This window comes from Ciconia boyciana, chromosome 2 (genome assembly GCF_034638445.1).
Source record: "Ciconia boyciana chromosome 2, ASM3463844v1, whole genome shotgun sequence".
Taxonomy (NCBI): Eukaryota; Metazoa; Chordata; class Aves; order Ciconiiformes; family Ciconiidae; genus Ciconia; species Ciconia boyciana.
The window spans coordinates 148,340,933-148,367,832 of NC_132935.1; the positions used below are offsets into that span (position 1 = coordinate 148,340,933).

The 26,900-nt window shown below is 37.2% G+C and overlaps 1 protein-coding gene across 1 annotated transcript in view; it reads right to left on the reverse strand.

The window, feature by feature from the left end:
- The window catches only part of DNAJC1 (DnaJ heat shock protein family (Hsp40) member C1), a 114,968-nt gene that overhangs the window by 25,385 nt on the left and 62,683 nt on the right, over window positions 1-26,900 (reverse strand). Inside the window, exon 8 of the mRNA XM_072854434.1 lies at window positions 18,965-19,131. Within this exon, the coding sequence (XP_072710535.1) occupies window positions 18,965-19,131 (167 nt within the window). The remainder of the gene's footprint in view (window positions 1-18,964; window positions 19,132-26,900) is intronic.

Sequence of the window (26,900 nt, forward strand, 5' to 3'; positions counted from 1 at the left end):
TTCAGAGCTGATCTTTCCTCCCCTTTCCTACTCGTTATTTATTCCTACTTCAAGAATTCAGAGCCAAGAGCGGTTTTTAATACTTTCTTTGAAAGTGCTCCAGTTCTTCATAAAGAATCTGTAGGGGAAAGCAATGCTGAGCAGTGATTTTCAGGTTTGCAGAACAAGAACACCTCAAAAACCATCTCTAAATTACTTTAATAAAAATATTTTCTTGTCAATAGAGCTGAAATTGCTCTAAAATAATGACTTGTTAATGACTAGTCATTGATATGAACGACCATCCGGTTAAAGCTACATCACCTGGAAAAACAGGGGAGGTAAAAGAATGAAAACACTTCAGTATTTTATTGTAAAAATCTTCAGAAATATGATAGGAAATGTGAGAATTTTTTATCAGGTGTCTGTGGCAAGATTTGGGTAGCCGGGCTGGCCTCTCTGGAGGGAGGTGAGGGGCTGCCCCATGTTGGACACAGCCAGCTCCAGCTGGCTCCAACAGACCCACTGCAGGAGACAGCTGAGCCCGTCAGCCAAGCTGGTGGCACGTCTAGGGAAACATATTTAAGAAACGCAAAATGCTGCACAGCAGTGTGAGGAGTGAAAGAAAGTGTGAGAAACAGGCCTGCAGACACCATGGTCAGAGAAGGAGTGGGAGGAGGTGCTCCAGGTGCCAGAGCAGAGATTCCCTGGCCCCCGTGGAGGAGACCATGCTGGAGCAGATATCCACACTGCAGTCTGTGGAGGACCCCACACTCGAGCACGTGGATATGCCCTGAAGGAATCATGACCCATGGAGGACCCACGCTGGAGCAGGTTTATCCTGAAGGATGACAGCCTGTGGAGGACCCATGCTGGAGCAGGGAAAAATGTGAGAAGGAAGGAGCAGCAGTGAGGAACTGTTACAGACAGACCAAACCCCCTATACCTATCCCCTCTGTACCGCTGGGAGCAGGGAGGAGGCAGAGGAATTGGGAAAGGAGTGAAGTTGAGCCTTCAACTTCAAGGGGAGTTGGAGGAAGGTGTTTTAGGTTTTGTCTTTGTTTCTCACCATCTAACTCTATTTTAACTGGCAATAAATGAATTGTCCCTAAGTTGTATTTTAACTGGCAATAAATTAATTGTCCCTAAGTTGAGTCTGTTTTGGCTGTGACAGTAATTGATTACTTGATCTCCATGCCTTTACCTCGACCTTTTTCATCTTATTTTCTTCTCCAGTCCTGTTGAGGAGAGGGAGTGAGAGAGTGGCTGGGTGGGCACCTGACAGCCAGCCACAGTAAACCCACCAAAGAATTATGAAGTAACAAATTACAACATCCTGGTTTGTGTTTAGGAGAAGTTTTGGGGAATAGTTCTTTGGTGATCTCCCCTCAAAACTACAGGAGTAGAAGATTACCAGCATCTACGACTGCTGTTGTTGGTTACAACAGCACAGATACCAGATTAAAAGTAAAACTCTGCTAGCAATACAGTAGTCTGCAAATCTACCTCCACAAGAAACACATTTAAAAATTGTTATCTATTGGGTATAACAAAAGAAATTGGTTGGATTTCCTACACTAACCAATGGTAATTTGAGGTAAAAGTTATTGACTTCTAATAAAAAGTTACTCTCTCAGTGATTTAGACACTTCTGAAAAATTTATTCACATTTTTTCTTTTTTTGACTAGCTTATAAAGAAGGAAAATCTTCCATGGATGTCTACATTCTAAAGATGTTATTGTCACCTCCTTTATACAACAGCATGTATTGGTTGCCTTCACTGAAATACTGAAGCCCTTTCATGATCACAAAGGTTCAAAGAGATCACAGATAAAAATGACAATTCCATAAAACACAGATAAAATGAGCATGTATGAAAGGGACACAAAACCAAGAACAAAGTTATTAGAGCGTAAATGTCCTAATTTAAAGTTAGAGAATAATTACTCCCTACACAGTCCTCAAATAGTATCAGAAGCCTAAATTAACTAATGAACTTTCTACCCCCAGCTTTCTTTAATGAGAGGTGTTTTTCAAGAATCATTTCTACTTCAGTTTTCCTTGATCAGGAAAGACATAACTTATATTTGATGAATAAGATGTTTCTCTCGGAATACTTTCTTTTAGTCAATTAAAACTGACATTACCCTTGTGTTCTTTGAGAATGGAGTTAAAGTCAATGAGTAAATGCATACCACTTAACAGTACAGAATCACAGAGTGGTTGAGGTTGGAAGGGACATCTGGAGGTCATCTGGTCCAACACTTTGCTCAAGCAGGGCCACTTAGAGCCAGCTGCCGAGGACCATGACCAGACAGCTTTTGAATATCCATCTCCAAGGAGGGAGACTCCACAACCTCCCTGGGCAACTTGTGCCAGTGCTCTGTCACTCTCACAGTAAAAAAGTGTTTCCTGATGTTCAGAGGGACACTCACATTTGTGCCCATTCTTGTATTCTGAATCACAAAGCCCCATTAAAACAGTTTGGGTGAAGGTATAAGTAATTTACAGGTTAAGAAATCATTAACAAAGATAAAAGGTTTTTCAAAGTTACACTTCGTAAAATTCTACATGGCTTGAGGAAAAAAAAGAGGTATCAACCAACCTCAGTGTAGAAATGCATCCAAAATCCCACAACTCCTCCATGCAGTCACAACACAGACATGGAGGCACAGCCTTCCATAATCTGCTGTTGCAATTCTAGTAAATTTGAGTTTTGTTTTCAGAGGTCATCCTTCCTACGGTATGAGGGATGACATTTCAGGAGCTACAGTTCTTCTAGTACATCTCTCAGTACATACTCATCACATGATTTATTGCCATCCTTCTCCTGCTAGCCCACTCACATAAAACTTTGAAAATTCCAGAACAAAAAGTGTATTTTTTCTTACATTATACTCTTCCTCCTTTCTTAAGCAGTGGATCACCAGTCATGCTGACACTGCTATATGGAAGACACTGAGTTATGAGGATGGGACAGGAATTGAAAGACTGTTCTGTGATGACTTCTCCAGCAATGGTCTAACTAAAAGATACTAAGAACCCTTCTTGGTAGCGAAGCTGCTGTGTCCTCACCAAAATGAGGTATATTCAGCATCTAATAAAGGCACAAGTGACTGCAATACCTGAACTTTTTTAACAGGAGGAAACACAACTAGATGTCTTAAGGTTCATTCCAGCCCTAAGATATAAGTTTTCATGAAACAAACATCTCTTGTTCTATAACATCAGGATTGGACACCAGAAAAAAAATGGTATTTTAAAATTCTGGTTCTTGGCAAAGACCAGCATGTCTAAGAACTTTATGAATCTGGTTATACAAATGGGATGACATTAAATAGTGCATGATCTTTTCAATTTATACATAAGCTGGAAGCTCATCAACTGTAAGTAACATAAAAAGAACCACGTTTACTGGTAGAGGGGTGACTATAAACTTCCAGTGTTATTCAGAGATCAAAAAAGCATAAGATACTACCAAATGGATGAAATAAGATCTGTCCAGAGACACAGAGATCCAGCTTTAGAAAATAAAAATACAAACAAACATGCTTTTTAGACCAGTTTTTTTTTGTTTAATCTAGAATGGTTTTCTGATCCTGTTCACACCCCTACACCCAGTTACACAAACATAACAGACTAACACATCACAGAAGTGGGACATGAGCACTCAGGTGTTAATTTACCATAAGTTTAGGCTGGAAGTTAGAGAATGCTTCAAAGTGATTTTCAGCATGCTAAAAGGACCTGGAGGGAGCTGGGTTCAGAGGGGAAGAGATAATCCTAATCCAGTCTAACATGGAGCTTGTTCCATAGCAAGCTCCCTCTAGTATTAACATAAAAATGTTAACTAGTTATTTGCAATGCATCAACTCAAATACCATTTTCATTTTTAAAAAAGGAGCTAAAGCCAAATAGTAGTAAAGCATCTATCTCTAGAAATACACACCTGAAAAAGGCCACTGCTCTACAATTAATGTTTTCACACTTCAGGTTCTACCAGGCTTTGATTCTAGACTTAGTACAAAGCTTTCTGTAACCTATAGCCATTAACATGACCAAATACATGGAGGAATGTTTCAAATACCTACATACATTACCATAAAGCAATCTGAATATTCCTCCTATGAAGTAGATTGTTTTCAAAAACATGAAAAATAATTCAAATGATGACATATTTTTATGGCTTTTGAAATTAAATTGTTCTGTCATATTTACACAAAGCCCAGATAATTTTGTCTTTTTCTGTTTGTCATTACAGAAAACGATGGGGAGGAAAAAGGTTATTTCTTGCTGTATTCTCAAAATCAAATCTACTTTTCTATCATGCAAGCCAGAGGAAAAATGTCACAATTAAATGGTTCATAAATATAACACTAAAATTACTATTTAAGTCAATGTAATTGAACAGAAATTAAAATGTAGTTTTTAATTGCATATTACAACTTAAATGGTAGCACTTAGCAGAAAGTGTTAACTCATTTATTTTTTAATTGTTAGCTGCTTCAAGGCAATTGTTTTAATGCAGTAAAAAGTGAGAAGCTCTTCAGTAAATTTGATTGTAGGACACTCAGGCATGCAGATCAAATAAACTATAGGTTGAATAGGTAATTAGGTTTGGCCTGTGATACATTAATGTGGAGACAAATTCCCAAAGAAAAGGAATAAATATTTTTCATTTAATTCTCTCTCAAAACACCACTTTATTTGGATTTTTAAATGCAGTTTGAAAAGTATTACCATTTGATAGAGAACATGAAATTGCAAATTTATAGAGTACATAGGTCAATGAATTTTTCAGGAAAATAATTTTGTAACTTTCAAAAACTTCAATAAATAAGTGCATAGGGTAGTAAGTCCTCAACAGACTGCAGGTCACAACTTTTTTCATAATTACTTGATACATTAAAGATCTTTGGCCATGCTGTTAAATTCACTAGAGAAGATGAGCCCAAAGGCATGCAGATACATTGAAGCATATGATTAGTCTTTACTAGTAAAGAGTGTTTTTCCTTGCAACGTTATTTGTCTCATGAAATACTAAGCAGTCTAAGCAAGTGTCAAATATTTAACAGCATTGAGCTGTTATATATTGGGCTGTATACTCTTCTTTAATTCACTTCAGTAGAACACGGCATGTTATGGGTATTTTGAAAACATTAACATAGGGTATTAAAAATCATTCAATACACTAAAAGATCCTCAATCTCACAGACTGTGTCATAATGAACAAGATATTACCACACTGCTATTCCTGCTGACTGATTGCTCCGCAGTGCTGTCCTCTTCTGTCCTTTGTCCAGCTTTTCTGTCTTGCTTCCTGGCACACTTTATCATAGGATAAGATCTCTATCTCAGTAACTTTTGGATATGGTTGGGTTTTGGGTTTTTTTGGTTGGTTTTTTTTTTTTTTTTTTTTTTTTTTTTTTTACACCTTGGTCTATTGCTGGCAACCTGTTTCTCCTATCTTCATTCACCTTAAATAGCTTATCCAAAATAAGTTTTTGTTTTCTTGTCCCTTGCCTTCCTTCGTAATATAGTTTCAACTGCCTCCATCAGAATTATTTCAACACGACAGTTAATGTCTAAATAACATTCTTCCTCCCACATCAAATGCAACTATATTATTTCACTGGCAATGCTATGTTGCTCTGCCAGTAATCAGTTATTCCTTAAAACAGCCTGGATATTCTGATCTCTTCATTTTAAACTCAAATGCAGGAGGTACTCTGCATCCCAAAAATGCACAAACATACTGCACAATTACAGAGCAGTTACCTCCACCAGTGATACTCAAATATTTCTTCTATACTAAGTATGGCTCATCAACTTAGGTCTATCAGTACGTTAAAACCCAAAAGAAAAATCCAGCACCCTTCTCCAAATGGACAAGATGTCCAAAGATGATAAAATTCTGCTAAGCAGAATACCAAAACTCAAGAGATTTGGTTTCAGTTTCAGTTCTGTCCCCTCTTTGGGACAGAACAAAAATAGAGAATGGTAACCTAACAGATATTTTGACATGGCTCAAGGCAGCTGTGAATTTTGGCCAGAAAGGGAAGGGAAAGAAAGGGAAGGGAAGGGAAAGAAAGGGAAGGGAAGGGGAAACCTACTATCCCACCATAATATGCCTGCAAGAATCAGAAACAATATTCATTTAGGACCTTAAATGGGCTACCTGGAAAATGTCATGAACATGGCCCATACTAAACTAAATTTTCAGTTCTGTTTTCCAACAGTCCAAGTTATCATGGGGGGGGTGGGGGTGGGGGGGAAATATGAGATGTTTTCATGAATTCATAAAACACGGATCTGTGATGGCAACCTCAAGCAACTGCACTTCCAAAAGAACCCCAAATATCAAAATTGTTAATTATCATTAAATAGTATATGTGTGATTGAAAATAAGGGCAACACTACTTAAACTGCTTAACATATAAGCATTGAATCTGCCTGTCAAATTCACAAATATAACCACAAAGTCTGGGCTAATTAAAAATCAAAGTTAGCCTTTGGTTTTCTCTTACACACAGCTTTTCCTTCCCATAATTTGCGGCCATTTGAAAATGTACCATTAACGTCAGTCTCATTCTTCCTGCACTCACCTTCTCGTTACTGGGCAAGTCTTCCCAACAAGGGCAGTAAAGAAAAAGCTCAAGGCAGCGAAATACTGCTGATACTGATAGATATGCAGTCGAGACCAGCATAGTTAAAAACCAAACACACACACACTATAAGTTACTTACTACCCAGATTCTCTGTTGACATTATTTTCTTTATAGAGCTGTTCCAATCCAGATTTCCAATGTGAATTACAAGTATCACCTAGTAAATAGTAAAAATCAAAGTATTATGTTTTCTGTGTTCATGTGTGTGTGTGTTTTAACAAAATAACAAATCCAGGCACACAGTTTATCTCATGATTAAAAAGAGAACATCACTAGGAGAACTTTGGATGGTCAGAATGCTGATGTTCCCTAAAGAGGTCTATGTAAAAAATCTGATGCTATACAACACATCAAACCTGCTACTTTTGTAAGTAAATGCATGCTGTAAATGCATGCTTACTTTGTGAAAGTCCGAGGGCTGCAGCAAAACACAGATTTTCCATAGTACTCAGTTGCAAATGATGCGAGAACCTCCACTCCTTCACAATTTGCATCTCAAGGATAGTCACTGTATTTAATAAATTCTGCCTTTTGGAAATTATGGCAAGTGCCATCACCAATATGACAAAAAAATCTCAACTACAATGTACCATTTCTCATATTGTGCCATCATTAAGAGTGCTCTCCTCTTTTGCAGGTTTGGGTAAGTAACATATTATCCAGTAGCATTTTGTAAAGAATGGTTCAGGCCAAATAATTTGCATCCCAATTCAAAGTGTACTTAACTTCAAACACGGACACAACTCCTAATCATTTAAATGGAACACAATTGCATGCTCAAGTGTGCTGAACTGAGGGTTTGAAGACTAAAGGTGATCTTCTCAAGACTGCATCCTGCCTGTCAAAAACTATCCACAAAATGGCTAATAACTAGATTAAGATTCTCTGAAAATTCTTAAGTGGCAAAATGCTTATTTCAGTAGTATTAAATCACTACTTGACAAGGCAGGATTACGTATTTATCTTCACTCTGAAAAGAAAAGGCAAAACATCTCTCACATTGTTCAGCTTATTTTTAGTTGCTGGAGTTTACCCTAGATTATAGTTTCTGGGAAATTTCTACAAATAAATTTGACCAAACCCCACTATAGTCATGGCCTCAGGAAGAAAAGGAAAGCAGCAGCACTGTGCATTGTGAAAGAAGGTAAGATGCTGAATCTAACCAGATTTTAATTGGTCTGTCTGGAAAATAGGATATAGAGACATCAATATTTATTTACATTTATAAATTAAAACTAGATTTATTTGAAGCTAACTTCATTCTCCAATTTAAAGACAGCTAAACTCATACCAAGAAAAGTAACTAACTATTTTGCAACAGTCTGCACTTTTCAAATTCACATTAAAAACCCAAAAATAGCAGCAGTGAATTGCACTACAGAAGCTGGTGCCATAAACGGCAAATTCTTTCTGATCCCTAAGTTGTGGATCCTGTGAAAATCCCATTTCAGGGATATTTATCATCCTTGCCTCTCATTTATTGGCAAAATTCTGAGGATACACTGTGTCAATGCTGGACTGCTCTCTCTCTCTCCCTTCTGTCAGATGGGCAGGAGCAAGTGGGGCAAGGTCACAGTGATTAACCAGCTTTCACGTCTTCCTCCAGCTTCTACCCCTTATATGTGCAACTACAGTCTCTTCCTTCTGCTTCTCTACTCTTCCTTTCGTAGTTGAGACAGGAGTGACTTTGTTTCGGGAGGTGACATGGAGGGAGCACTGCCAAGGAAAATCGGGATTTCCACCACCCCCTGACCACAACTGGGCTAAATGGAGCAGTCCCAGCGGATATTTTTCTACATCTCTCCCAGGCTGAGAGGAAGACAAAACCAGTGCAATGAAGACTCATATTTACAAAGGCACTGCACAGCTTCTTGCAAATTTATGCAAAATGGGTATCAGCTTCAGGACAGAAGGGACACTCCCAATGAAGAGGGTCAGATTTTCAACTGTTGACTGAGAAAGACTGAGTTCCTATTCCTCCTCACAGGTATGAGGTGTCTTTTATGTCAACTACCATGTCTTTCTGTGATAGACAACTATCACGTCAATCTCAGAAATGAAACAGGACTTGAGACCTGAGGTAAATTAAGAAGTCCAACCTGTGTTATAAAAGTTAATATAACAGAAGCTATATAGTCCTTGTTTGGACCCAGGCAGGTGTCTAAGCAGAGGTTATAGTGCTGCCTGGTGTAGAAACAGAGCTGCATTTTAAAAACGCTGCGTGTTTATCCACACAGATTAACACTTTGCACAATTAACTTGAGCTCTTGGGTAGTTTTCAACTGACAGACTCAAAAAACTGAGGACTATATACAGAAAACCCACATGTAAAACTAGTCAGACCGAATTATGGCAGCAACTCACATCAATCACTTCTCCTGGAATACAGATTCAGTTGAAAAACTACTGAAAGCTAGCATTTGACACCACAGCATCTATAGCATGGTGCTGAAATCAGTGTATTATTATTCTTGTCTGTACAAGACAAAAACCTATGCTACTATATTTAAATAGACAGAAAATTTAAAAACTCAATCAAGATCAGGAAATATCAGGTGAATGTCAACTGTAGGGCTTTAATTCAATACATATGCATGGCTGATTTTTTTTTAACTAGTGTGTAAGTGTTTATATAACATATTGTTACTATCTTTAGGAAATGCCCTTAGAGAAATATATATTTTGGCTGTTTGTTTCCTTTGCAGTCTAGACTGAATTTTGGTTGTGCTGTGAAACATACTGTTTCCAAAAAACTTTTTCCCTGGCTGTCATATCAAATCATTTCTCTGTATCATTTAGATGCTTTTTAATATTCTCCTTAAAGGCTCATAGCATGACTTTCCTGCTTGCATAGATTACACCACCTCTCTATCAAAACTAGTTCTAGCCAGCCTCAGCATGGCACATTTGCGAGTGGAATATTATTGAACTACATATTCTATAAACCTACCATTACTTTCTATAAATACAAGAATAAATAAAGAAATAAAAAGTTTCCTATGTTTTGTTAACCTATGCAACCTAACTAGTAGGTCGAAGAGAGAAAGGCAGAAAAAGAAATCCATAAATTCCACATTCTTACATAGCAGTTATTCATTTAGTGTTGATTCACAGTCTTTATATATTCCTGACCTATTTTAGGCAAAACTCCGTAATTCTTGGTTCAATGCTTACTACTTCTGGCATTTGTCCCAGTCATAACAACTATTTTCTCTGAATCCATTGCTAGGATAATTTATTTTCTTCACTTTGTATTTACAAATACAATTTGTTCTTTGATGTATATCTGCCATACATAACACTGAGAACACCAACTTGAGATGCTAGTCAAAGAATATATCATCATCCTATAACTTTATTCTTCCTTAAGAAAAGCTGAGGATTAAAAGCATTGCATGTTTAATACTGCAGACAAAATTAGATTTCTGACCCTAATGATTTGATATTCACAGCTCAAAAGCAGAGAGGTCTTATTCTAGATTTAAAGATGTGGGTCATCCTCTCCAAGGAAAACTCAATAATTAAAAATAATATTTTTTTTTTAAATCACATTTATTCTCTCCTTAAAGCTACTCAAGTCCAAAGTAAAGTCCATAGAGGCTTAAATATTTAAGACAGAAGCCTGAAAAGAAGATTATTGTCTGCATTTAAGGAAAGATGATTCAAAGAGTACATAAATCTATTGTTGTAGATTTACAATCAATTATTGTAAAAAATACACCAATTGGCTAGAAATATGCTAAATACACTGATTTGCCAGAAATAGACTGCTCTGGTTCAACAGTCACATAAAGAAACAAAAAGATTAGCCATAAAACCAACAAAAATATTGGCTGTTAAGTATGATACTTGAAAAACTCAAAGTTTTTCTAGTTTTCTTTTGTTCATTAGGCTGACTGACTTGATGGCTAGCAAGAAGGAAGAGAAAGAGGAATAGAATCACTAATATATATGTATGGGACAAAAAAATTACACAAACGTTTTAGAATAACCAAGATGCCTGTCTACTGTTTTGGTAAATCAAGTCCTGTTCCCTACTTCGCAAATACAGTATGTAACAAAAGGATGCCTTCTCCACACTGTCACAACTGTTATCATCAATATTTTATCAATATAATTCTGCTGCACAGAAGAAACATGTATACATTGGTCTGTACCTGTTCACTGACCTCAGGCAGGAGCGTGAGTATATTATATAGGTAGACTTAAACACCTATTTTAAAAAGTATGTGTATAGGACAAAAGCAGCTTTTTCGTTAACACTAATAACTCTAATGTAAATATGATAATTGTAGGAGTTACCTATAGGACATAAACTGTAGAGTTATTTTAAAATGCAAAACCCAATATTCTACTCAGGCTGAGTCCACAACATTTGCAGTGACACAAACCATAATAAACCACAGGAAAGCCTGGAGTCTTCTGACTTAACACTTTCAGTACCACTCTAATGCAGATTTTTGGGTGTTGTTTTTAAAATAAGTATCTTTTCAGTGACACTACATTGCTTAAGAGTTTGGTAGTAGAATACTGAGATTTTCACCTCAGGGTTACTAAATCCAGTGTGGCCCAGATCAATAGTGATCAAAGTCATCACCATTTGATGAGAGTTTGGAGCTCAGGTTAAAATGTATTATAAGCTTAGACTAGCTGCTAGTGAATAGCTTCATAACTGACACTAACAGGTATGGTTGCTGGCAGTCTCAACATAGAGCCTTAAATTCAATGGGCACACAGAGTGATTTACTTTCTCAACCTACAACAATCCCTCTGGGTCAGGGTCAAAAAACACTAGCAGGACACCATGAGGAACCTCGGACTGCTAGTTGCTTACTTCTACCTGTCCCAGGAATAAAGGAGATTTAGAATCTGGACACGCTTTTCAGATACCATATTTGTTTCACTGCTTAGAAAAAGAAAATTAAGTTATTTCAAAACTAGATGACCTCAGGTAGCACACAAACAGAGTAACCCTTCCCCTTGAAGACCAATTTATTAAAACATCTGGTTTACACAGCACCTTAATCCTGCTAAGATACAAACTGCTTGCTTAAGGAATTAACATTTTTTAAAAGCCTGGAAACTGTATTCAGGTAATCCATCATATGACATCTGATTAGAACAAGCACCATGTTATTTGCTACTAAAGAAAAAGCATACTCAGATTTCAAAGCAGCACAGATGTGGGAAGATTCAAGGCAGAAGAGAGCAGGTGGCAGGCTAGCTGGCAATTATGAAATGTGCAAGATTATAAAATGACTAAGATTTCATTGTCAAAACTATACTTTTTAAACTAACAAAATAATAATTTAGCATTTGTATAGCATTTTGCCTTTTCATGTTATAAAGCAGAGAGACCTCCTTTGTACATTTAAAGTTAAGTTCTTTTATATTGTTGTTCCACAGCCAGCTTTCAAATAAAACCTTCATGATTAAAAAGCTCACTTCGTTATCAATATCCTATCTATGAAACACAGTGCTTTGATGGCCCAGGCTGAGAAAAATAAAAACACAAACTGCATTTTAACCAGAAAAGAGTTCACTACAAGATGACTACAGCCTACAGTTCAACAACTGGAAAAAATGGTAGCTACTATGTTTCTAGCACCTACCAATAAATGGTGTAAAAACAATGCTTATGTATACTTTTTTTTCCACGGTATTTTTAATAATCCTGATTTAAGGGTAGAAAGTAAAGCAGAGCAAATGCAGGAGATCCATGTTATCTAAGCTTCCCAAGCTCTGTACACAAAAATAGTTTTTACTACTCCTGCTTTAGTAAAATCAAGCCAGGTGCTCCTGCAATATCACAAACACCCAAATGCCAAGAAATGCCGCAGGATAACATGAAAAACAAAAATAATGAGAAACATGATTTTCTAGCCACACATCTGGTCCAGCTGGAAGGGATCAGGCACTGTCTTTCTCCACCTTTATCTCCCCTTTACAGAGCAAGCAAATATCAAAAGGTCAAAAATATTCACCCCTCATTGAGGTAGAACTTGGAACTGTATCTTCAGAGACGAATGAGTCAAATAATTATATGGAATGAAGAGGAGATTCCAGTGGAAGATGATGAGCAATCTGTAAACCAAAAGGAATTATAATCCTGGTCCCACTGAAGACAACGATAAATCTCCCATTGATTTCTCAAGGGCCAAGATTTTCATGCAACAACATTATTCACATAAACAATGAACTCTCATGAAAACAACGTGTGTTACAAATCATGCAAAATCAAATCAGAACAAAGAATATGAGAGAAATCCCACCGGGAGAGAAATTACTTAGCAATGATTCATCAATAGAATGATTCCAGAAACAGTAAATATATATTTTCTTGCATGAATATGTGCAGAATGGACAGAACAAGATCAGATGTAACAAAACATGTCCTCTAATAAGTCACACTTTTTTCTTCCAGCTCCACATAATAAGTTGCCCAACAGTAAAGCAGAGGGTTAAATGGCTACAAAGTAATGCAATATTGGCTTAACAACATATGCAGGCCACAAAATAATGCAACCTAGAAGGAAGCCCATGGTAACATTCCGTCTAAATTTCCCTTAATTCCTAACAAGCATACACAGAACACTTTTTCCAGTCACCTTTTGGTGACATATAAAGAATAGCACCCAATAGCTCACTTTCTTTTAATATTCAGTTCTAAGTAGAGAGTAACAACATAGCAAGAAAAGCCCCTTATGGAGAGAAACTTAGTGAGTTCTCAAACTAAGACAGGAGAGTAACTTTACTATGCTGTAAGTATGTTTCAGCCAGCTATGTAACCTTATGAAAAATCAGAAAACATTCCTCTTTCTACATCCCTTGGTAGATCATTTTACCTTGCCTAAGGAGCAAGCTGTTTTCTTCTCTATAGCCTGTTCCTTATCTACTTCAATATGTAAACCCTATGGAAACAATAATCAACAGTACATTAACAGCTTCCATATCATATTCAGACACCACATAGAAAAAACCCAAATGTTTCTAAGTAACTATAAATTAGTAGACCAATCCAAAACCACACTGGTACTCCAAATTGCATTTCATATTATTTTGCATGTACTTTTTACATTGCTGGTCTTTCATTTTGAACTGATAGTTAGGTCACTTAGTAGGGTAACAGTAGCATATATTTTTTTCCTTCTTAAAAAGGGCGATGTCTGCTCTTCAGTAAGGATGATACTTTAAATGAATTCTGGGGTGAGGACTAACCTACAAAGTCTTCTGAATTTGAGATTAAAATTTTACCTCCCCATTAGAGATGGTAATTCTCATTTCCCAGCAATTTTCATTAGCCTTCACTTCCAAGATCATCTTCAATAAACACTGAAGCAAATTATTCGTTTTATTCCAAAGCTATCCCCAGATCATGGTTAATCTTAACTCCAGCCCCTCTGCCCAATTCCTCTTGACCTATTTCTTTACATCAACATTTATCTTTTTCTTCTATTCAGTTACAATATCCAACAGCTTAACTTTTGTCAAGTTGCACTTTATTCCTATACCTCCTGACTGATCAGACATATTGAAAAGATCAGCAAAAACTTATGTCTTTCTAGACCACTAAACAAAAGTGATTTTTTTTTTTTTTTTTGGAGGCCCAGGACACCGGCCTCTGAAACCACCCATTTTAAATCCATCAGACCCTTAACAGAAACACAGATATCCTTTTTTTCTTTACAAATACAGAATTCCAGTTACTGTCAATAATTAGTAATACTTATTTTACGAAGAAAATTGTCATTTTATTTTTCTGCAGTGCCAAAGCCACACTCTTGCTCTACAAATAAAATTTAGAGCTCTCATGTAAGCTTAATGAAACAATGGTGAGTCAGATACTTCTGAAAGCCATTATCTTCTCCATGTTGGCAAATCTACTTTACACAGCTATTTAGTCTATGATAATGTTACTTCCTAGACTAATATATGTCAGAAAAATATCCAGATTCCTGTTGCAGATGGAAAAATAAAAATCTTAATTTTTCTTTTATACAGCTTTGATGCACCTAAATTCATAACCTTAGACTTCCAAATTCACTCTTCCAAAGAGCGCAAATGTACTCTTCCAAGCTGGAAGAAATATTAGTAAACAGCTTACAGGACTGTAGCCCATGAGCCATTAAACCAGCTTTCAAAAAAAAAACCCCCCAAAATTAAAGGAACCTAAGCATTTAAATATTACCATGTATTAAAAAGAAAAAAATAATCACAGGGACTGACTTCAACCTAACAACTGAATATAATCTAAATTTTTATCAGTCTGCATGGTACAGCACTTCTAAAACACTAGTCCATGGATTACAGGCACCTCCTAAAGTACAAATGTCAACAGTGCAAAGCAGTTCATGAACAGTATGAAATGAATTGTGATCATCTACACTCAGGATACTAACATCAGGGACAGCAACTCCACTTCCTTATTTCTGGATGGATGACATAGTAACATAATATTTTATCAAGCTATTTTGATCTTTCCACATGGATAACTGCTCTCAAGCCTGGCTGACTGTACATAATCCACATCCCTGAGCTATCATGAAAGAAAAGAAAAAAAAAGGTAACAAGCTTTCTCATGAGTGAAGCATGACAAGGCCAAGATAAAGTCTGATGGCAAAATGATTTATGAGAGAGTAACTTTTTCCTAAGACAAGCATAACTGGGAGGTGAATGTTACACAACACTTGCATATCCACACAAGAAGCAGAAGAGGGAGGTAGAAGGAGGAGGCTGTCTCAGTTCACATCTGTGATGTGTAGTGGAGGACAACACATCTTTCTAAAACGGAAAATGTGTCGAATGACAGTTAGGAACAATTCACTTGTGGTACAACCATTTTCCTAGTGAGCTTATTACAAATCATATGACACAGACATTCTCACATTGACATACAAATGGCTCCTACAAGCTACTAGAGGCAGTAATGTATATTCTCCATTTCTTTGTACAGTTTATGAATCTGTTTCTCTCCACTACTGTATTAAATGTCGATGTTGCATTGCTGTAACATATTAACTGTCAAGGAAAGGAAGCACACCTCATCACAGTTTGTTCAGGTCAAACACTTTACCCAGACAGTATACCTGCAAATTGCCTGCTTGTCCCTAAAATGTTAATCCCATTTGTAACAGAATATAATTCAAAAAATAAACTCATGAATCAAAGTGATGAGATGCAATACTGAACCTCTAGGTGTGAGCGTAGAAAAACAAGTTACTTACCTTTTAATAACAGTTACAGAATCACAGAATCATATAGGTTGGAAAAGACCTTTAAGATCATCGAGTCCAACCATAAACCTAACACTACCAAGACCACCACTGCACCATGTCCCTAAGCACCTCATCCAAACGTCTTTTAAATACCTTCAGGGATGGCGACTCAACCACTTCCCTGGGCAGCCTCTTCCAATGCTTGATAACCCTTTCAGTGAAGTAAAATTTCCTAATACCCAGTCTAAACCTCCCCTGGCGCAACTTGAGGCCATTTCCTCTTGTCCTATCACTTTTTACCTGGGAGAAGAGACCAACCTCCACCTCCCTACAACCTCCTTTCAGGTAGTTGTAGAGAGCAATAAGGTCTCCCCTCAGCCTCCGCTTCTCCAGGCTAAACAACCCCAGTTCCCTCAGCCACTCCTCATAAGACTTCTGCTCTAGAATCTTCACCAGCTTCATTGCCCTTCTCTGGACACGCTCCAGCACCTCAATGTCTCTCTTGTAGTGGGGGGCCCAAAACTGAACACAGTATTCGAGGTGCGGCCTCACCAGTGCCGAGTACAGGGGCACGATCACTTCCCTAGTCCTGCTGGCCACACTATTTTTGATACAAGCCAGGATGCCATTGGTCTTCTTGGCCACCTGGGCACACTGCTGGCTCATATTCAGGCGGCTGTCAACCAACACCCCCAGGTCCTTCTCTGCTGGGCAGCTTTCCAGCCACTCTTCCCCAAGCCTGTAGCGTTGCATGGGGTTGCTGTGGCCCAAGTGCAGGACCTTGCACTTGGCCTTGTTAAACCTCATACAATTGACCTCGGCCCATCGATCCAGACTGTCCAGGTCCCTCTGTAGAGCCTTCCTACCCTCAAGCAGATCAACACCCCCGCACAACTTGGTGTCATCTGCAAACTTACTGAGGGTGCACTCGATCCCTTCATCCAGATCATTAATAAAGATGTTAAACAGGAGTGGCCCCAACACAGAGCCCTGGGGAACACCGCTTGTGACTGGCCGCCAACTGGAGTAAATTCCATTCATCACCACTCTTTGGGCCCGGCCATCCAGCCAGTTCTTTACCCAGCGAAGAGTACACCCGTCCAAGCCATGAGCAGCCAGTTTCTCTAGGAGAATGCTGTGGGAAACCATGTCAAAGGCTTTACTGAAGTCTAGATAGACAACATCCACAGCCTTTCCCTCATCTACTAGGCGAGTCACCTTGTCATAGAAGGAGATCAGGTTGGTCAAGCAGGACCTGCCTTTCCTGAACCCATGTTGGCTGGGCTTGATCCCTTGGTTATTCTCTACATGCCATGTGATAGCACTCAGGATGATCTGCTCCATCAGCTTCCCCGGTACCAAGGTCAGGCTGACAGGCCTGTAGTTCCCCGGGTCCTCCTTCCAGCCCTTCTTGAAGATGGGCGTCACATTTGCTAATCTCCAGTCAGCAGGGACCTCCCCTGCTTTGATATGTTTTAATTCTTTGATATGTTTTAATTTCTGTGACTCCTGTTTCTGAAAGGATGTACCTACAACTTGTTCTCTTAGCAGTGACTCTGAAGACACAAATTCTATATACTCTGTGTAGGAGGTGCAAAATTATAGGTGGAATAGGCCCAGTCTTATTCAATTCTTTCATTTTCATGGAAATCCAAAGAAAGGCTCCATTTCCATCAGAGGGGAAGGTGAATTTGGGGATCCAGATAGTCAAGCATACAACCAACCCAAGCTACTGTAAACAAACATACATCTTTTCTTCTTTAATCATTTGCCCACACAGCCTGGTAAGCAAAGCTGGTTCACAGAGATGCAACTAACAGGAATTCAGTCCACAGGTGCTTCTTGAGTTAAGGTAAACAAAGCAATGACTGTACATATCCTCTTAACTCCCAGGCAACTCATCTATAGAATTAAGTACCTGAGTTCTTACTTTCTCTTAGTACATGAAAATTAGCTCCAGCATTTAAGGATTCAGAGTGTCAATCCCTTACACAGAAGTCAAAAGGTAAGCATATTTGCAGAACAGATTTGTTATAGAAATATAAAAGTGAACATAATGCAGATGTACTTTTATCTTTGTGTAGTATTTAGTAACAGCAAGAGAAAATTGGCAACTGGGAGTCATGAAGCTTAGGAATCCAATAGTAGCAGATGATTAAACAAGTTAAGCAAAATTAAAATTATTTTAGTAAAAATTTCAGGTCTGGGCAAAAATGGGAGGGAGTATTTTTCGCAGGCTTGAAAACAACTAAGGAGTAAGCAAATCTGCAGCACGGAGGGATCAAACAAATGACAGCAGGAACTTCTTTCACTATTTTGACGCCGAAGTCAATGTGTTGCCCTAACTCCACTCCAAACATACCAATCCTCTCATCTCAGTCTTCCAGGCAAGGCAGATTTTCAAGTCAGGAGACCAATTTATAACCTTTCTTCTGTCACCTGTATATCTCAGTTCTAAGATGAAAACTTTTCAAGCCAGTATGTTGTTTCAATAAAATTTACCAGAAGATAATTACACTAACTGCCACTAAGAACCCTTACCGCTAAGTAGCAAGAACCTTAACAATAGGCCTAAGTCGAATTGTTAGGACTTTTCCGTAAGTCAGATGAAATGCACAAAGTACATAAGCAGTTCCATAATCAAAAGATACTACACCTGGATATTAAGAAGCGAAGGTTTCTTCTTTCTTTTTCCTTTGCTTTTTTTTTTTTTAATATAGAGAAGAATCTATTCTTGCAAGCAAAATGTTATTAACTACAATTAAGAGAAAGAACCAAGCCTCATATAATTTGACAGCATTATGTTCTACTAATTTCTAGTGAACAAGAATAGTATTTATATCAGAAACCAGAGAGAGCTTTCAGATATTTTAATCAACGACATCCTATTATAACAACATTTCCAGTATCATTACACAAATTACATTGAACATCGATATAATTCTTTTCCATTATGTCTCTGCCTGACAATTAATAGTTCTCTAGACTTCAATGGTATATGAATATTGTGGTGTTATACATACATTATTCCATTTTCTTAAGAGGCAAACAAATGAATCAACATTTAAAATATATAACAACATGAAAGATTTTGAACTTACCTTCTTTTTTTGTGTTCTGTTCCTGCCTCCCAACCAATCATCCATCTGTTCCTCAATGTCTTCAATTGAAGCTCCATGATCATATGATGGTATATACGCACTTGACTCCAGAACTGTGTATACAGGGAATTCCGATTTTGGTTTCTTGACTTTAGGCTTCTTCTCCTCTATACAAAAGTAAAAAAGAAGAAGAAAAAGTAATGCTACTAATACTGCAGAGAAGTATAATTCAGAAGCAGGCTTAGCTCCTCACCTCAACTCTTAATGCTATATTAAAATTTCCACTGAGGAACGGGCTTCAATTTCTTTGTTAAAAAGAGAATTCAGAGTTTTGCATAATAATTTTATTTTTATGAAAAGTAAATAGCAATGCACACACCTAGCCCCTGTTCTATCTGAACTATGCTTTAAAAGGCCAAATGAGGAGCGCCTCAAAAACACAGTTAGCTCTTGTTGCTGCTACACCACCTGGCAATTAAGATTAGTACAGGCAAAAGCATAGGGAGTTGTTAAAAGATTTCGAAAGTTCAGCTGGCTTCAAAGAAACTGGCAAAGGTAGGAAGGTGAGTTTTAGACAATTTTGTATTGCTTTATGGTAGCTGTGCTGAGTAAAAGCTTCTGAGTCAACAGATAACTTCTCTGTTCTCAGATTTCTGTAACTACAAATAGCTCTGTTCTAGCACTTACACATTTAGGAAGATTTAAATGTTGGACCTCATTTCTCAAACTAATCACTGTTTTCTGCTCTCTGTCCTTCAAATGGTACTAAACAGGAGCAGCAAACTCAGGGGACAGGAAGGCGGGACAACAACAACCTAAACCCCAGCAACTGAAAACATATCCACTATATAAGATGATCTCAAAAGAAAGATTTAAGATTGATCAAAAATTGCCAGAACTTTAGGAAAGACAAGAGGATGAGGATTAGAAAAAGAAGCTTGAACACTCAGAAAGCATCCAGAAACCCCAGGTATGCCAAGTGGGATGCTTTTGTTTTTTCCTCATTGTTTCAAAAATACGCTGTATTCACAATAACTGGATGCTCCTAAGGATGCTACTAAACTGAAAGAGCTGATCTAACGGCTGGCTGCAGCCAAGAGAGGAAAGTTCTACTCTACCTTTCCACTCTCCACTGTGTGCTTATGTGCTTCTCTCTCTTCTATTTGTGCTTCAACAGTCATCCAACCACTTAGCAAACAAATTCAATTCACTAATCTAGTAGAAAATTACTCCTTTACACTCAAACGAAAAGAAAGAATCCAAGTCGTTTAAAGGTGGTGGGCAAGGAAAAGGAGAAGCACACTTCTCAGCAGCAGTGGGCCATTAGATCAGCTTATTTGCCTTTGCAACCATGCCCTAATACTTTTCTGAGCACCAGAGGAGAAATATCTGTTTTTCACGAGAATCTTCTTAAAAAAAATCCTAAAGAGGACAGAAGGACTGTTCCCTACAGACTGTGATGCAGAATTCCTTTTCCTAACAGTGTATGTGCAGGAACAGAACAGTGAAAAGACTCCACGGACTTGGCAAACTCCTAGGAACTGAATACTTAAGAGAACAATAAATGGAGAGAGAACTGTTTCATGGCACCTTTCAGAAGTCCAAAAAGAATAGGAAATTCATACAGATGTTGAAAGTTAACAGAATGACTAATGATCTTTTGAACTTTTAAATGTATGTTGTTCAGAGACCTCTTTTTGTGAAAAATCTCTAACTTTGCTTGTAATTGTCAAATTACTCTCAATAAATGAAATATTAAGTAAAAACTTGTATTTGGATTTTTTTAGCATCCTTCTATAGGTATGCATAGTAAATATAACTAAATGACATATACTCCCCAAAAAACAAAACTAAAGAAAGCCCAAAAATGTTAACCAGCATCTCTCTCATTGTTCAGATGTTATTAAAGACAATACTGTTGCAAAATTATTTTTGTCTATTTCAAAAGGTAATTTTTTTAAGCAAATCACATATATTAACCATTATCTCATTTTTCTTCAAAGTTGCCATATGTAATAGCTTTCTGGAGTCAGAGTTAAGATTTGCAAGGATAAGTAACAATGGCTTCAGCAGCTGGCAAAAATATTATAGGAAGTTACCCTAAATGACAATTTCCACTACTGTATTTCCATCCTGCAAAATAATCAAGCATCCTGTGTGCGTTCACTTGGAATTATTTAACAGTGGAGATACACTGAGACAGTTGGATTTTTCTGTATCTTGCACCCCATCAGCTACTGTTTGCTAATTTTCTCTCTCAAAATATGCAAATAGTTAAAGCCTGAATGCATCTAACTAACATTTAAAAACAAAGAGCGTAGCCTGCAAATAGGTCATCTAGGCTCTTTCTGTAGTTTTAGAACTAAATCTGTAACAGTATTTCCAGAAGGCACTGCACCCCACTTTAAAATGAGGTATCAAAGACAGTGTCTAGGCTTTCTTCAGGCAGTTAAGTGAGAGGGGAAGACCTAACATAGATAAGACACCCTGCTGTTTGCTGACTATCAAAGGAACGAGAAATCCCACCTAGAGAAGATGGCTGTATAACCTCAAACAAGCACTCAACCAGAACTAAAAAACCTGCCTCTACTGTCACCCGTACATATACAAGAAGACAGAGTTCAGCATATCCCTTACATACCACCATGGCTGTCATAGTGAATTAAAAAAAATAAATAGAATTGAAGTCACAGCACCTTTGACATAGGGTTCCCAATAACCCAATAAATTGAGAACAGTTTCACCTCAGAATTTTTGAAAGCCACTTTTTAGAATAGGAAAGCACATAAAAGTGGTTTAACAGTAACATCATAAAAGATTTTAGATAGGGGAAGTTCAGAAGTTATGTTCAGAGGTTATGATGTACACTATGACGCCTCAACTTAAGACAGCCAAGCACTGTTGTTCTTTCAGATGAAGATGGAGAAAGCAAAACAGATCACTGAAACAGAAGTCCACAGCAGACACCTAGGAAGAAAACCTCTCTCTTTCCATGTTATCTTTTCATTACCAGCAATTCAACTCGCAGCCCAAAAGACACTTCCAATCTGACCTGGGGCTTCCCCCTGAAGAGAAAAAGGATCAGGTTTTCCAAATAGTAGACGATGCCTTGACAGCTGAATCCTACATCTGCTAAGGCTTGACAGACAGCCAGGAGGCTGGTGCTGCTGCCACCACCACAACGTAAAGCAAGGATGTGTTTGATGGTGCTGACAGTAGTGACAACTGCAGCTGTGATTCAGTTTTGAAACACAACTGCTGCCTTAATACTTGGTGTCATCTTCTAATGGTGCTGGGTTTAGACTATGTGGCCATCCACTATAACAGAACAGGCTTTTAAAATGCATTTTTCTCCTCCAGTCTCAAATATTGTTCTAATATTGTTGCATATAAACCTAACTGAAATGCAGGAAAAACATACAGAAAAATATTTCAGAGGCTCCTCCAAGTTTTGTGACAGCTTACTCACTGTCCACTGGAGATGCACTCCGACCACTATGCCCTATGCAGGCACCAATATCCAGCAGACCTTAACTATGACCAGAGTTACTGGTGCTCACACAACTAAATGCAGTGGAGAGAAACAATCTTGATGAAACCAGAGCCTGACTTCAAGCTCAACAGGGTAAATTAATAGCTTACTCTCACTACTATTTTCTGGGAACATTATGTATTTTAATTGCCAAATTACAGTGTAGTAACTTTTCTAGTTTATTAAACAGAATTAAAAAAGCAGGCAACAGTAGAAAGTAAATGGATAATCCAAGATCGTAAGTACTATGGAAATCATTTGATATCTACCACTTCAATGTAAAATTATCAGTATTTTACATGAGTTACGACTTTTACAGAGTTCTAGTCCTTCCGTAGCAGAAGAAATTTTGTTTTATCATTTGCTGAATTCATACTGCAAGGATATTCATTTTTTATGAGTAATTTCCACCTTTAGAACTACCAAGTTCTTTACCGGAAGACTAAATTTGACTGTGTATTTAACAACTTAGTGTTAAAAAGAGAAATATAATTTGTCCCCTGTGGTTAAACAGCATATAAACACACCCATCACTGGGATCCCTAGACTTTAACAGATAACAACTAGCTAACTCTCTTACCTGTACAGTAATTTGCATTTCTAAAGGCCTCCAAAACTATTCCAGTACTGGCTATACATTTTACTAGTTTATGGTGCCATGATCCAGGTTTTGAAGTTTGATTAATTACTTGCGCATAATCAGATACTTTGACCTTCCTTGTTAGTCCTTCCACCTTGTTACTACATTAATTTTATCAGTGGCAGAATTAATTGTATCTGGCTAATGGTTATTTGCTTTAAGATATATCAGCTGTCATTTTTAGAAGACAAGGAATCAGGTAGCATTCTGGATCGAGTGCCATGTGATAACACAGTGGTGCTTTTTCCATAATAAATATCAGAGGTCCATATTTTAAAGTTTTCAGAAAAGCATATACTGATTTTACCTGCCAGTTGATGTAAATGTAAAGAATTCAGAGAATTTTTAACAGAAAAAATGACTGCTTCATATAGAAAGAAACAAACCAAAAACAAGTGCTGAACTTCTGCAAAGAAAGTATGACAGATCAAGCTGGAGCTTCCTCTCTCTGCAAGGCTTCTAAGCTTTAAGCATGAACAAGAATTCACAGAAAATATGATCAAAAAAAGACAGTGATGTCTTGAAAATCACAGAAAGAAAAGGGACAGAGTGACTGGTATCTCATGCACTGATAAGCAAGAAATATGATCACACACAGAGGTAGACAGCAAACATCTTTTTGGCAAGTCAGTAAGATACTGCATTGAGATCACCTTTTCTTTCAATATTGTTCACTTACCTACGCAACTATGAAAGACAACCAAAGCATTTAGAGCATTAAAATTTGTTTAAAACATGACAGAGAAATATTCACTTGCATGTACAGCAACACAGTCAGATAGAATACAAAAGACCCAAAAGTCTGGAAAAAATTTGTACCAAGGTTTTGACAGTCTACTGAAAAAATGGAGCAAACTATGTTCAATATTAATGCAAATATGGGGCAAACAGTCCTATGTTTACAAAAATCTACATTTCTGTGCTCATAATAAAGCCAATGGGATTATATGAATGCATCACGAGTTGGAGACAGATATATATATCTGCTGTACTGAGACCCAGAAGCTAGTTTATTTTTGAGCAAACTGACTAAAAACATGCTTAGGGATGAATATATCCTCAACTACAAAAACTTCTCACAAGCTGTAGGGTTTGAGGTCTTTCATCTTTTTCTCTGAATATCTACCCTTCCCAAAACTTTCTATTCCCCCAAATTACTTCATGCCCATAATATGAAAGGGTTAGAAATAAACCTCCAATATTTGAGAGCTAATTTGCCTTCCAACAAACATATAATGAAACACACATGCTTCTTTCAAATGAACCTCATGACACTGTATGTTAGGGGAACATCTTCTATAAAATCTGAAGCAAGTTTTGTAGGGAGAGGAATTATATAGTCTAGTTGAAAAAACTGGAAAAAGCACACAAGCTTGCAAGTTCAAAATCCTTTCAGCAGGCTTGCCAAAACAATCAGTGAAATGGATGATACTTAGTTTGCCATAATTAGGCTTCAGAGGTAACAATTAAGTGATCAGAACATTCACACCCACGCCAACCAAAAAAGCATGCATTATATGAATTAATTTTCTCTGAACCTGCCTGTCAGCAAATCATTACTGAGCAGGCATGTGAACACTGCATTTTGGCAGGGATTAATACTAAACACAATTATCCAAGATATTTGTCAATTATTTGGAAGTAAACGTAAAGTCACCTTCAGTATAGTGCTAGATTACATAAATTTGGTCAAAATGGCTTACAGTGAAGAGGAAAGTACAGGAAGAAGTAAGAACATGGACTGGCTGGTAGTCTGGGACCAATCAAAACAAAAGCATTTTTGAAAATTACACAGTTAAGGACCTTATGCCATATCTGTGCTTATGAGGGACTGCGTGCAAGGAACCTTTGATGTAAGAGCTTGCAGTTATGGTGGACAAGCAATCTAAAATGAGCTATCAGGGCAATGGGAACTAAGGTAATCTGTGATTCTGTAAACAGAACAGTAATAACAGAAGAAACGTGATTTTATAATCAGAAGATGACAAACGTTAGAACACTATATACAAACCCAGGGTCCAATATTTACAGCTACCTTGGAAAACTAAATAGAGTACAGAAAATCCACAGAAATTAAGGGCTAAATAAATGCTTTATATAAAGAAAACCTGCAGATTAATAAAACTTTTTTCTTAAGCACAGAAAAATGCTAATAATGAACAACTGAAAGCTAGAGAAATCCATACTGAAATTAAGATATAACTATATAACAATAAAATTAATTGTCTGAACAAACCATGAAGAACGGAAGGCATCTCACGGTTTTCTGATCAATACTGTGTCTTGCATAACAAGACGCTAAAAGCTAAAGTGCATCACTGGTACAAGTCAAACAAGACAAATCATGAGAATCAGTATTTTTCACTGATTTTTGCCTGTAAGGGTCTGAAATAAACACATTATACTAAATGATCTAGTGATGTCTTCTATCCTTAAGTTTCATGACACAACATAAAAAGCTACCCAAGCAACATGCTATATTCCAAGCTGTCTGGAAAGGAAGAACCACCAAGCCTAACCAAACTTAATTAAATGTATTAAAGGTTTCATGACTGCTCTGGATTTTTCACAGCAGGCACTCAGGTAAGACATGTCTTACTATAAAGCCCTATACTGGGATATAAATATCACTACAGATACCATCATAAAACCCCAATACATAAAGAAGGCTAGTAATGCAGCCATAGGGCTAGTAACTTTGTATTTCAGTTAAAGCTTGAATGATGGGGGTGAGGAAAAAAACCCATAAAACTAAGTACTATTCAAGATGGTTTATAACTAGAAACAAAATAGGTTCTTGCCATGGATTGTTCCAGATGCCTTGTACATCAGGGCAAGAATTCTGGATTTACAACGCAAATATGTTTGGTAACTGGGATGCCAGTGAAGAGTTCACCTGCAATATCTAGCAGGCGCTATTTCTTTGAAAAGGAGTATTTTAAAAATAAATTTAAGTCTTCATATTGAAGGTCAGGGAAAACAAACATAAGAAGAACAGAATGTAAGAGAACTACCAAAGCTAAGTATAAAGAAAGAAAAATAGATGCGTTTTCCCCCCAAATGGACGTGATTGAAAGAAGTACTCCATGCAAGAAAAGGACCAGTAAAGGTCCTAGAAGTTGTCTTGATAACTATTCAAACTTGCAATTTAAGTTTAAAAACTGGCAGAGTCATCCCTCCTGACAAGGTACACCTAAGTCTTCTTAGTTTAATGACTACTCGGTTCAGTTAATACATACTCTATTTTACATCCCACAACTATGAAGAACAGGGCTATCTATTATTACAGAATCATTCCCTGATGCAGGGATTATACGCATGTGTGACACTACAGGAGAGGGAGAAGTTAACAGAAAGTTTATTAATTAAAGCACTTTCATTTTAAAATAAATTTTGTGTTCTGGTATCTAAATGTGAAAAGGTCATCAGAAGACGTAAGGCAAACCACTTCTATTTTTGTATATAAAACACCCAGTTATCTGTAATTCCATACAAAAGCACACTTCCTAGAAACATAAGGTCTGTATTGTAAATTGCTATATTTTTGTAAGATAAAGTTGCTATATTTTACTAAAGTAGTAATGACAGTTTTGAATGGATTGAGAAGTGATAAGAAACACTGCAAAAGTGCCAGAAAAATATATCAAACTGGTGCATAATATTGACTTACCAAGAAATTACTTTTTCACACGCCTTACCAAATATAGCACTTTAATGACATCTCAATACTGTCCCCTCTTTCCTACTTTGAAAATTATATTTTC